At 41.5% G+C, this 13570-nt stretch overlaps 1 protein-coding gene across 3 annotated transcripts in view; it reads left to right on the top strand.

The window, feature by feature from the left end:
- Positions 1–12321, top strand: part of DIRAS2 (DIRAS family GTPase 2) — a 158741-nt gene extending 146420 nt beyond the window's left edge. For all 3 annotated transcript variants that reach the window (XM_017886790.1, XM_017886789.1, XM_017886788.1), the window contains one exon: positions 8296–12321. In XM_017886790.1, coding sequence (XP_017742279.1) covers positions 8332–8931 — 600 coding nt within the window. In that variant the 5' untranslated portion in view covers positions 8296–8331 and the 3' untranslated portion in view covers positions 8932–12321. The remainder of the gene's footprint in view (positions 1–8295) is intronic.
- Positions 12322–13570: the final 1249 nt, after the last annotated feature.

Below are 13570 nucleotides of genomic sequence, written 5' to 3' on the forward strand. Positions count from 1 at the left end.
CAGAATCTTTCCTACCGCTCTAAACCTGCATTACCTTATACTAGTCATTCTTTCTCCTTTCCTTCATCTCCACATTTATTTCAAGAGAAATCTACATTTCTTGTCTTTCTAGCCATCTCTTCCATTTCCATCATTCCCAGGCCTATTGCAACATAACTTCTATTCCCTTCACACCCCCAATGTCATTTAACTAAAAATTTCTCAGTCATCATCTTCTGATGTCCACGATTATAATTTTAAATCAGGCACTTATTGTTTGAATAACAGATCTTCGCGTCTTGACTTACTGACTTTGGACCATATCTATCTACAAAATTAACACAATGGCATTCCTTCCTCCACTATCCTGATTTTGTTATAAGAAAATAAAGTATGCATCAGTATTTAAGATTTCCAGCTATGTTCTCAATTAAAATCATTTAACCCCTGCTTTGTGAAATTAAAGATTTACTTTCTATTTCTATCATACTTGATATCTCAACACTCCTATTCCTCTAACGGGGATCTGAAAATGTATCCTATTAGATTTTTGAGTTTTCAGATTTTTTAAATTTGAAATTCTATTTTCATGATAATTTTAAATGAATAAGATAGAATAATCTAGATATTGGCCATATAACAACAGTGTTAACATCTGTGTAACCACCACCCACATTAAGATATGTAACATTTCCAACACCCAGCAGGCCACCGTCAGGTTCAAAGAGGTTGTTGCATGTATCATTTTTTGTAGTGTTTTCTCTTTTTTTCTTTCCTTTCTTTTCTTTCTTTCTTTTCTTTCTTTCTTTCTTTCTTTCTTTCTTTCTTTCTTTCTTTCTTTCTTTCTTTCTTTCTTTCTTTCTTTTTTTTTTTTTTTGAGACGGTGGAGTCTCACTCTGTTGCGGAGGCTGGAGTGCAGTGGCGTGATCTCTACTACTGGGTTCAAGCAATTCTCATGCCTCAGTCACCCGAATAACTGGGATTGCAGGCACACACCACCAGGCCTGGGTAATTTTTTGTATTTTTACTAGAGATGGGTTTCACCATATTGTGCAGGCTGGTCTCGAACTCCTGGTCTCGAGTGATCCACCTGCCTCAGCCTCCCAAAGTGTTGGGATTACAGGCATGAGCCACCGTGCCCAGCCTGTACTGCTTTTTCTTAAGGTATTAATATGTTCATTTAGGGTACTGTTTTTCATGGTATGAATATTTCAGGGTTTGTTCATCTTCCATGAATATTTGGGATATTTCGATTATTTGCCTAGTAGGAATAAAGCTGAGGTCTGTTACCTTTTAACAGGTTATTCCTCATACTGGGGTCTGTGACCTGATGCTCTGTATGTGTGAATCATTTTCAGTAGATAATGGATTATATACAGTGGATTACTGGCCCTCCTGATGTCTATTTTTAAGTAAAAGCTTTATTGAGATATAATTTCCCCTATTAAAGTATACATTTCAGCAGTTTTTAGTACATTCACAGGGTTTTACAGCACAGCCATTACCACTGTTCTAGGATACTTCATTGACCCTCAAGAAACCTCATACCTATTATCAGTTATTTCTTGCTTCCCCGCAGTGCCTACCCCATCCCATCCCTAGGCAACCACAAATACGCTTTCTGTATATTTGCAATTCTGAATATTTCATATAATGGAACCATACAGTATGTGTGGTCTTTTGTTACTGGCTTCTTTTACTTACCGTAATATTTTCAGGATTCATCCATGTTGTAGTGTGTACCAGTTCCTTTTTCTTGATGACTAATATTTCACTGAATGGATAGATCACATTTTACTTATCCGTTCATTAGTTGCAAACATTTGTGCTATTTCCACTTTTTTGCTATTATGCTTAATATTACTATGAGTATCTTTGTATAAATTTTTGTGTGGCTATGTGTTTTTATTTATCATGGGTATATACAAAGGAGGGGAATTGCTGGGTCATATTATAATTCTGTTTAACCTTTTGAGGAACTGCTAGAATTTTTTCCAAAACAGCAGTATAATTTTACATTTTGGCCAGCAGTGCACAATGCACAAGGGTTCAAATGTTCCCACATCCTTGCCTACATTTATTTGTTATTTTCTGGGTTTTTTGTTGTTGTTGATTATAATCATCCAAGTGGGTATGAAGTAGTACTTCATAGTTTTTTGTTTTGTTTTGCTTTGTTTTTGAGATGGAATTTCACTCTTGTCACCCAGGCTAGAATGCAATGGTGCGATATTGGCTCACTGCAACCTCCGCCTCCCAGGTTCAAGCGATTCTCTTGCCTCAGTCTCCCGAGTAGCTGGGATTACAGGCACCCGCCACCACACCTGGATAACTTTTTTTTGTATTTTCAGTAGAGAGAGGGTTTCACCATGTTGGTCAGGCTGGTCTTGAACTCCTGATCTCAAGTGATCCACCTGCCTCAGCCTCCCAAGTGCTGGGATTACAGGCTTGTTACAGTTTTGATTTGCATTTTCCTGGTGACTATTATGTTGAGTATCTTTTCATGTTATTGACTTATTATTGACTATTTGTATATCTTCTTATTGACTACTAAATATAGTCAATATATTCATATATCTTCTTTCAAGAAATGTCCTTGTAAGTCTTTTGCCCATTTCTAATTGAGTTGTTTTGTTGTTGTTGAATTGTAGAAGTTCTTTATATATACTGGAACTAGTCCCTTATCAGATACATGATTTATAACAATACTCACTTATTCTGTGGGTTACTTCTTTCTTGTGTCCTTCAGTTTTGATGAAATCAGATTTACTTAGTTTTAATCTTGTTTCTCATACTTTTGGTATCACATCTAAGAAAACACTGTTTACTCCAAGGTCATCAAAGTTTATAACTATGTTTTCTTCTAAGAGTTTTATAGTTTCAGCTCTTATATTTAGGTATTTGATCTATTTTGAGTCAATTTTGTGTATGGTGGGAGGGAGAGGTCCTCCCCTTATTCTTTTACCTGTTTCAGCATCATTTGTTGAAAAACTATTCCTTCTCCCTTTTGAATTGAATTTTCTTGGCACCCATGTCCAAAAACAATTGACTGTAAATATGAGGGTCTTTTTCTGGACTCTGAATTCTGTTCTGTTCATCTATCTGTGTATCCTGTGTTTGTACCACAATTTCTTGATGTATTATATCCCTGACGTGAGTTTGAAATCAGGAAGTATGAATCTGCCAGCTTTTTCATTTTTATTTTTTCAACATTGTTTTACTATTCTAGGTCTCTTGAATTTTTATATAAATTTTGGGATCAGTTTGTCAGTTTCTGCAGAGTAGTTAGTGAGATGCTTTTAAGAATTGCATTGAATCTGTAGGTGATTCCTGGAAATATTACTATCTTAGCAGTATAAGTCCCCTGATACATGACACAGGGTGTTTTTCCATTTATTTGTGTCTTCAAGTTCTTTCAACCATGTTTGTAATTTCCAGACATGTTTTGCATCTTTTGTTAATTTTGTTCCTAAGTATCTTACTCGTTTTGATGTTATTGTAAATTGAGTTATTTTCTTAAATTTCATTTTCAGATTGCTCATTACAAGTGTATAGAAATACAGTTGGTTCTTTATATGAATGTTGTATTCTGAAATCTTGTTGAATGAGTTCAATAGCTAGTTGCCCTCTTGTGAGTTTTTCTCCCTGTCCATCATACTGCTCCTTTATGAACCCCTTATCTGCATAGTCCTTCTTGAATGTAACCAAAAACCCATGTGCTGAGAGCTGTTCAAGTGCTTGATTGCATTGTGTTACTCACTCCCCACACTAGTCTCATAAACAATGTGGCATTATTATATCCATTTCCTGGCTGAGAAAACTCAAACGCAGAAAGTTTAAGTAACTTGCCAAGTTCTCCCAATAGCATATAACAGATTGGGCGTGTGGTATTCTCCTTTCATTCTACATGCTCTCTCCCTGGAGAATTTTTGTTTATTATACTGCTGTTTGTATATGAATGGTATCCAGATGAAACCTCTCTGCTGAGCTTTCACACTAAACCGCAATCACCTGCCAGGTATCTCCCCCTATTTGTCCCATAAACCTGACCCAATCACAGCTCCTTTCTCCTTGTTGTTTACCGCCATTTCTCTAAAGCTGCTTCTCTCTTCCGCCTTTTATCTTGACTGATGGTGAGTGCCACCACTCCCTCCCCCAGATTCACTCCTGGATGCCAGTTTACACAAGCTGTTCTACCATGGCACGAGCATTAGCTCTATTTCCTTCATTTATTCCTTCTTACGTGGTTCTTTCTTCTGACTAACATGCCTTCCATCACTTTGCCATCTGGCAAGTTCCAGCCCCCTATGAAATGTTTCCTGAGGGCCCCAGGCAGAGCTGGATTCCCCACTAGGTTCTTCTCCTGCCTTTGTTGATAACTAGATCACAGCATCTGCCAAGTGGGGTATAATGTATACTTTCCTACGCTTGTCCCCCCCAGAATGCTATGAGTGCTATTGGGTAAGCATTGAGTTTGCACAGTATCTAGAAGACATTTTATAAATGCTTGTGAAATAAATGAATGGTTCTGACATGGCAGAAAATAGTTTACAAGTTTTTTTTTTGTTCTTTTTTTTTTTGAGGTGGAGTCTTGCTCTGTCACCCAGGCTGGAGTGCAGTGGTGCGATCTCAGTTCACTGCCACTTCCACCTCCTAGGTCCAAGTGATTCTCTACAGTTTGGGTTTTTGTTAGTGAGTTGAAGATCACTGTGGAGTTATTGCCCCAGGCTTGTCTCATAAATGCACATTGAACTTCATACCCCTTCAACTTTCTGACTCCTGTTGATCTTTCAGATTCAGGCTTCCATGCCACCTCCTTAGTGAAATTCTTCCTGATATCTCAAATTTCATGAAGTTCCTTCAGACCTCTCTTTTGCAGCACTTGCTATAATATAATTTATTACATATTTGTGAAGTTATCTTTTGGATTGATGTCTGCTTTACTTGGTTCTGAGTTCCATGAGAATAGAGATCCTTCCTTGAGTCTGTCCTTCTCCTTAGTTGTTTCCTGGCCCTTTGTCTACAGCCTGGTTTGGTGGAAGCTCGATGGATATTTCTCTGGGTAATTGAATAATTGTAGCCATGAATACTTTATGTTTAGCATTTACTTCCTGTGTGTTGGTTGCCAGTTTAATAATGGAGACACCTTAACACAGCTGACCACATATTCAGCAAACTCATAAAGAATGTGTGTGTGCTGTGAATCAAGAGATCTTTGAGATATATTGGGATGCAGAACTTGTTAAGACATGTTCTCTTCCAGCTAGATGCTTATGCTCTAGTCTGGAGCTAAATAACCATAATACAAGGCAAAACAGAGTGAGGAAACTCCTTTCTAAGCAAAAAGAGAGCTTCATTCTGAGGATGTAGAAAGAAGCTTAAGATTAGATTCCTTTGGCCATTTTCTATGGTTTAAATGTGTCCCCTAAAAGTACATGTGTTGGCCAGGCACATTGGCTCATGCCTGTAATCCCAGCACTTTGAGAGGTTGAGGCGGGTGGATCACGAGGTCAGGAGATCGAGACCATCCTGGCTAACATGATGAAACCCCGTCTCTACTAAAAAATACCAAAAACCAGCCAGGCGAGGTGGTGGGCGCCTATAGTCCCAGCTACTCGGGAGGCTGAGGCAGGAAAATGGCATAAACCCGGGAGGTGGAGCTTGCAGTGAGCCCAGATCGTGCCACTGCNCCATAATACAAGGCAAAACAGAGTGAGGAAACTCCTTTCTAAGCAAAAAGAGAGCTTCATTCTGAGGATGTAGAAAGAAGCTTAAGATTAGATTCCTTTGGCCATTTTCTATGGTTTAAATGTGTCCCCTAAAAGTACATGTGTTGGCCAGGCACATTGGCTCATGCCTGTAATCCCAGCACTTTGAGAGGTTGAGGCGGGTGGATCACGAGGTCAGGAGATCGAGACCATCCTGGCTAACATGATGAAACCCCGTCTCTACTAAAAAATACCAAAACCAGCCAGGCGAGGTGGTGGGCGCCTATAGTCCCAGCTACTCGGGAGGCTGAGGCAGGAAAATGGCATAAACCCGGGAGGTGGAGCTTGCAGTGAGCCCAGATCGTGCCACTGCACTCCAGCCACTCCAGCCGGGGTGACAGAGCGAGACTCCGTTTCAAAAAAAAAAAAAAAAAAAAAAAAACAACAAATTAGCTGGGCATGATGGTGGATGCCTGTAGTCCCAGCTACTCGGGAAGCTGAGGCAGGAGAATGGTGTGAACCCAGGAGGCGGAGCTTGCAGTGAGCTGAGATCGCACCACTGTGCTCCAGTCTCGGCGACAGAGCGAGACTCCGTCTCAAAAAACCAAAAAAAAGTGCATATGTTAGAAATGTAATCCTCAAATGTGTATGTTCATGGTATTTGGAAGCGGGGCCTTTGGGGAGGTAATTAGGAATAGATGAGGTCATGAGGAGGCTGGGCAATGCCTGTCATGGCATCAGTGGCTTTCTAAGACCAGGAGAGAGACCCTAGCTGACATGCTTGCTCTCTCTCATCATGCCATGCTCTCCGCTATGTTATGCCACAGCAAAAGGCTCTCACCAGATCCAGCTTCTTCATATCGGACTTACCATCCTCCAGAACTGTAAGAAATAGATTGCTTTTAAAATTAGTTCGTCTGTGGTATTCTGTTATAGTGACAGAAAACCAACTAAGACACCATTGAGTTTTTTTTTTAATTGTAGAACAATTTATCACAATGCTCCACCCTTGAATTAATCATAATTATCTCATAAGCATTTCTTAAACTTCATCAAACTCCTAAGCAGACTCTTCTGCCGTCTTTTGGTGTTAATGAGCTTCCTAACAATCTTTTATATTCTCTGTTAGCACTGATGTTTCCTTAGTTTCTTGGAGGGTTTGGGATTCCAAAGTGCATGCAAGAACAGCTGAGTATTGAATTGAGCAGATCTGTAGGCAAATGCACAAGGCAAATTGAGAAGGTGGGATGCCTCAGTCCGAGACTTTGACCTGATGTTCTGTCTGTCAGGAGAACATATTCACTGCACAAATGCATTTCCTTCCATTGTTAGTTCTGTTTAATACTTTTACTGGACTCTAAAACGGATTTTCTCCCGTAAAGCTTTTTATTGTTTTTCCACAGTTGCCCTAAAACTAGAAAAGCAGAAAGTCAGCACGATGCCTGCTTGCAGAAAAGAATGAATTCCATGCTTCACATTAACATGTTAGTTTTAAAAATTTATCCAAATTTGTGTAATTCTCTATTTTATTTGGTGTTGTATGTCCTTCCTTACCAAAGAAGGTACAGAATGAAAAAAATTTGATAGGTTGTAAATTAAGAGGGCACATCTGCACATCCCTGAATAAAAATAAATATTAGACTAGGGGTGAAGTTTATGATGGAGAGTTGCTGCATTCTTTTCATTTTTAATGACCCTTAATAAGTAGTTTATGCTACTATCCTGGTAATACCCAATTCCTTATGTTTCTTAAAAATAAAGCTTATATAATCATCTTAATTTTGATGAATGAAATGACTCTTCACGCTTATTAGTTAGCTCTTCATGCTTAATGGAGACAATCTATACTATGGCCTGAGTAATGCCTAAGTCACTGTGACCAGCTCTGTCTGCAGACAGCCTATGGGATGGGCGTTGGCATCCACAATGCTTTGGTTGTATCCTAGCCTTCCCTCTTATTGGCTGTGCAACATCAGAGACATTCCATTCCCCATCTCACCCTCGTTTCCAGTTTCATCATTGTACAACAGAGCTAATGGCACCAACTTCTGCAGAGAGGTGAGGATTTTATGAGTTAATATAAACACTGAATAAATATTAAGAACATCCTTTTCCCTCACTCATCTCCCTCTCCCATTATTTGTTAAAACACACACACACACACACACACACACACACTATGATGACCAGTATATTGGGTACTCAGTACTTCAGGTGAAACAGCAAAGATATGCTGTTGCTGATGATGGTGATGTGTGTGTGCATATGTGTGTCTGTGTTTTTTGGGGGGTAATTTCTCTTCTCATTGCCTTTCCTTGGTGCTGCCTCTGGGGCTCACTTTGCATGTTTTCCCTGGGCTTAGGGCCTGTGGTGAGAGCAAAGATGCTCATTGTCATGGTCCAATAAAGAGAAATAGATGGGCTTCAGTGAGCCCGAGTAGATTGTTCTTTTGAAAACGGCAGATTGACCAAATTTATTGGATTTAGAATTGTAGCTATTATAAATGTCATCACCTCCCATTTTTAAGCTATCAAAAGAGGGTAGAGCCATCCTTATTAATGTTTTTATATTTTAATTATTAATTCTCTTAAACATCTGGTTCCTTTGCTAGGTGCGTCCTGGCTGATAGTTGGACCTCTCCAGCAACATGCCTGAGCAGAGCAACGATTACCGGGTGGCCGTGTTTGGGGCTGGAGGTGTTGGCAAGAGCTCCCTGGTGTTGAGGTTTGTGAAAGGCACATTCCGGGAGAGCTACATCCCGACGGTGGAAGACACCTACCGGCAAGTGATCAGCTGCGACAAGAGCATATGCACATTGCAGATCACCGACACGACGGGGAGCCACCAGTTCCCGGCCATGCAGCGGCTGTCCATCTCCAAAGGGCACGCCTTTATCCTGGTGTACTCCATTACCAGCCGGCAGTCCTTGGAGGAGCTCAAGCCCATCTACGAACAAATCTGCGAGATCAAAGGGGACGTGGAGAGCATCCCCATCATGCTGGTGGGGAACAAGTGTGACGAGAGCCCCAGCCGCGAGGTGCAGAGCAGCGAGGCGGAGGCCTTGGCCCGCACATGGAAGTGCGCCTTCATGGAGACCTCAGCCAAGCTCAACCATAACGTGAAGGAGCTTTTCCAGGAGCTGCTCAACCTGGAGAAGCGCAGGACCGTGAGTCTCCAGATCGACGGGAAAAAGAGCAAGCAGCAGAAGAGGAAAGAGAAGCTCAAAGGCAAGTGCGTGATCATGTGAAGGCCCTTCCTGCGGGAGGAGCAGCTGTGTGTCCCCGGCACCTCACTCCCCCCCAGTGACACCCACCGTCGTCAGGGTAGCATGTACAATGCCCACGTGTTAAACATTGCATTTAATCGAGATGCGCCCTACAGTCCTTAAGAGGGCGTTCCACACCACCAACAGTAAGCCACCCCCTCTGGAGTCACAGAATCTGCCAGGCGGTGCAAGTGAAAACCAGTACGCTCAGCATCCCTGGGAACTGAGAGCTGCCAGCAATTTCTGAAGATGGCCATGAACACCCGAAGGTGGGAGGGAGGACTGGTACCCACAAAGCAACATGTACCGAGAGGACTAAAGGTCATCTACGTGCATGTGAGAGCCTGTTAACCCAGAGCTACCCGCACCAACCCCAGACAGAAGCCAATCACATCTTTGGGGGAGGGGAGGGGCAGGAAGAGGTGAGAAGATCAGATGGTCCAAAGTGGACCACAGTTGGTCCATTTTACACATTTTTAAAGGGGATTCAAAAACCACAGCCTCTCCCCTAAAGGGTGTTCATTCTTAATTCCCACCTGGCCAGTTAGGAGCCTTGCTACCCTGAGAGCATGTGTTCACCTCACTAGACCTAGTTAGGAAGTATCATTTTAACGTATTAGAGTATTTATCTTCATGTGCAGGGATAAGTGCACTAATAGTGTGCTGCTCTGTCAGAAGTTCTTTAGTTTTTAAGTGAGGATATCGTGACAGTATTAAAACATCGCAATAATGTTCCTGTGTGTTATACATCGAGGGTTTTAGAAATGTGATTTTCTTCTTTTGACCTGTGAGGGGTATAACTTCTTTCAGCCCTCAGATTTTAAATATAAGCAAATAAACTCGGTATTTTTAGACGTTTTTTTCCTCCAAGGTGGTTTTCTTCTCTTACATAACTCAATCGGTACCCAGCTGGGTAGCAGCCAGCAAAGGCCATCAGACAACCTGAAGCACATCCATTTTTGTAGTGTCACAAACATGTATATGCCACACTTTGCACCTTAATGAAATACTTTGAAACAGAAGTTATTCACTGTGTTTTTGATGATCTATCTATATTGGAAATATATTCCTGGAAAATGCATTTAAGTAATAGTAAATTCTCCTGCATGTTCCATTAGACATGTCTTCTAAGAGCTGTTCGATAGAGTATTCATTCTAGAAACAATTATCTTTTTCTCCTAATGATTTTGTGTGCATCTTTAATCTTTCAAGCCAAATTACAGCCATTTCAGGTTTAGCTTGGGGATAGGATGGTGGCTGGAGACAGGCAGGCTGCTCTGCCCTGGGAAGAGCCCACTCAGCTTAATCGCTCTGCCACCGTAGAGCCCGGTTGGACTTGGCTTCCTGAAAACTCCCACTGATAGTGCCTGTCAGATCTCCTGTTTGTTTCAGTTGGCAGAACATTTACTGGCCCCAACTGTGGCATCATCCTCTCAGCAATCTTCCTGTCACCCGCCTGGCAGGCAGAAGAAGCTGCAGTCCCACGTGGGCCTGCCTGAGGGGGGTGGGGGCTGCCTGGCTGTTGGGTGGCAGTGCCAGCACAGGCAGGGCTTAAGTCGGGGATGTTTGACTGTGCCACCTCCTGCAGTTGCTGTTTCTCCTGTCCCTCCTGTGCAGGGCTTGCAGCAGCAGCAATGTGGCCATCTCCATCCCCCAAAGCGCACTTGCTCTCTCAATACATCCTAGTTTTCTTTAGCCTTTTCTGGTTCAGTTCCCTTGTCCTGATCTCATCCTCTTTGGTCTCCCAATAACTCACCCTTGGGATGTGTTTAGTGCATGGGAGGTGCCTTTGAGAACTGCTTGACTCCCTGCTCTCCTAGAACAAAACCGCCCTGACTTTACAGGGGGAGCACTCACGCTGAGCTGAGAAAGCAGAGAAGTGGCCTGGGAGCCAGCTGGGGGTGCAGAGCATTTGGGCCAGTCCTGTGCCCCGCTTCAAATTCCTCAAGCAGGATTGTTCTGTTCTAGAAAGCTGTTGCACAGCATTCGCAATGAGATCTTTAGTTGGCGGATTTTCTGGAACATTTGTTTTTCAACTTGTCCCGACATTTTTTTCTGTTTCTATTCTGAGAGAGAGATGATCAAGTTTTAATTTGGGTATAGGTTAAATGGAAGAAGAAACAGAACTTCATGGCCAAAATGGGGTGTATAGATTTTGAGTGGGTTCTTTGCTAACAGTAGAATGTGATATTCACCACTGACTGTAGTGTTAATAAAGCTTTTAATGTGAGATATTCCTACAAACCATCCCATTTCTACTGATTGTAAGTCAGAATTTCTTTTATCCCTTTCAAATCAGTTTCTACATGTTTAAGTGTTTAGGGCTTCATCAGCATGAGAAGTTTATAATTACTGAAAATCTGATTTCATTCAGGACACGTTTTTTTCCTTTATATTTTGCCTGTGCATTTATAGGCTGGGAAGGCTATTGAAGCTTCAGTTAGGGGTCTTCATTTTGAGATCATTTTCTATGAGCTGAACTGAGGATATCGATGGTTATCTCAAAATCATCTTTTAGGAGCTCCCCAATTGACTCAGGGTTTGAGGAGTTAGTATCACAGAATCAGATTTTTTTAAAGCATTTGTATGTTTCCATTCCCAAATATGTAGCCGTGGTTCTTGAAAACACATCCTACATTGCATATGGGCACAGCAGTTTTTGACCCAGCCAGAATCAGTTAATATTTAATTAAATATTGCTTTGAGGATGGCGCCCTGGGCATGAGCATGGGGCTCCACGACTTCCCTTCTGTCCCCACGAGCCCCTCCTCCATCCAGCGACAAGCCATGGGCATGCATACAATGCACCAAGACCAACACAAGAGCAATATTGAATTGTTCATTCTATCTAAAATGACATGTATATAAAACATATAATTTATCTTCCTGCATTTTTGAAGTATAAAGTCATAAATTGTACATATCTGTAAGCTAGTGTATTTGTTTCACTGTTTGTAATATTTAAGAAATGCTCATTCTTTGTAGAACAAAATGTATTAAATATTTTAAAATTGCTCTGTGATACTTAATTTTTTTCCCCTAAATTTGTAATGTGTTGCTTCTACATAAGTTCTCTGGAAATATCTACAACTAATAGGACACATGTAAATCCTTGAAGACACACCCTGGAATTCAGTACCCCACAAGGACAGTGTGTATACAGAGTATTTGCAGAGCATGACTTTTATATGTGTGGGATATCAATGTGTATATTTATATTTAAAGTGTATTTATTGTTACAAGTCTATTCTCTATTATATTTTATTTACTCTGCGGTTATAAAAATCACCCTTGCATACAAGTTTCTAGTTGCCAGTGATGTTCTGGAAATAATGGGACATATTACAATAAAGTTACAGTTATGACACCCTGGCTGGAAGGTGGTGCTATGTCTTACGGGATTAGCTGGTCTAGGATGACCTTGACTTGGTGACCCCTCAGCAGCTGTTATGTGCTTATGACCACAATAGAAGGATATCAGGCTCTGCACAGAACTAGTATAGGCAACAGTAGCTCACCCTGGGCTGTCCCGTGAACCTTTCCCATGCTCCCTGTCATTGGGTGGAAATGAAGCACAAGCTCCAGACAGGTTAAGGTGAGAGGGAAGGAGCAGGGCAGGGCTCTACTTGTGTCAAAATAGAAGTGAAGACAAATGCCCTTCTCTTTTTTTAATCCTGCCTTCCTCCACAACCCCAGGCTATTAAACTGTAAACCAAAAATAAGATTCTAAGCCCCCCAACTGATTGATGGATGCTCCCCTTGGCCATGGATGGATGAATGCCCGTGGATTGAAGGGCATTCCAAAGTTAACTCAAAAACTAGTTCAGTCCATGATGGGAAGTAGGGATCAGACATGCCTCATTATATCTTCCTCCTCTTGAAATTCAGGCACAACTGACCAGCATTAACATTAAAACATCTGAAGAATGATAGACTGTTCGGGTCTGGTAAGAGGCATTTCCTTCTATTGATTCTTTCTGCATAATAGGAACCTTGGTTTCCATAAGCCCTATCTTAATCCAGACATTCCCTTCTATTGATTCCAGTCTTTAGATAATAATCTAACTCTTTCAACCAATTGACAATTAGAAAATTCTTGAATCTACCTATGACCTGGAAGCCCCCATTTTGAGTTATCCCACCTTTCTGGACCAAACCAATGTACATCTTACACGTAGTGATTGATGTCTTACATCTTGCTAAAATGTATAAAACGAAGCTGTAGCCAGATCACCTTGGGTACATGTTCTTAGGATCTCCTGGGGTTGTGTCTAGGGTCATTAGCCACTCCTATTAGGCTCAGAATAAATGTCTTCGGAAGTTTTATATAGAGTGTTCTTTTCATTGACGAAATGATGGTGTTAAGCCTGGGACAAGTCAATGCCTGAGACATGGGGTTGCAGTAGAGCAAGAGGTTTAATTGTAGTGTCACCCAATGAGGAGACAGGAGGAAACCTCAAATCCATCTCCCGGAGGACTGTGGGGCTAGTGATTTTAAGGGTTTTGGAGTGGGCCACAGCGTGAAGTGTGGAAATCATTGATTGGTCAAAGAGTGAGGGGTGAAGTTGTGGGATAAGGATGAAGAAACTGCAGTCTTATGCTGATCCCATCCTTCTGTGGG

Source organism: Rhinopithecus bieti, unplaced genomic scaffold (genome assembly GCF_001698545.2).
Source record: "Rhinopithecus bieti isolate Rb0 unplaced genomic scaffold, ASM169854v2 scaffold_16180, whole genome shotgun sequence".
Taxonomy (NCBI): Eukaryota; Metazoa; Chordata; class Mammalia; order Primates; family Cercopithecidae; genus Rhinopithecus; species Rhinopithecus bieti.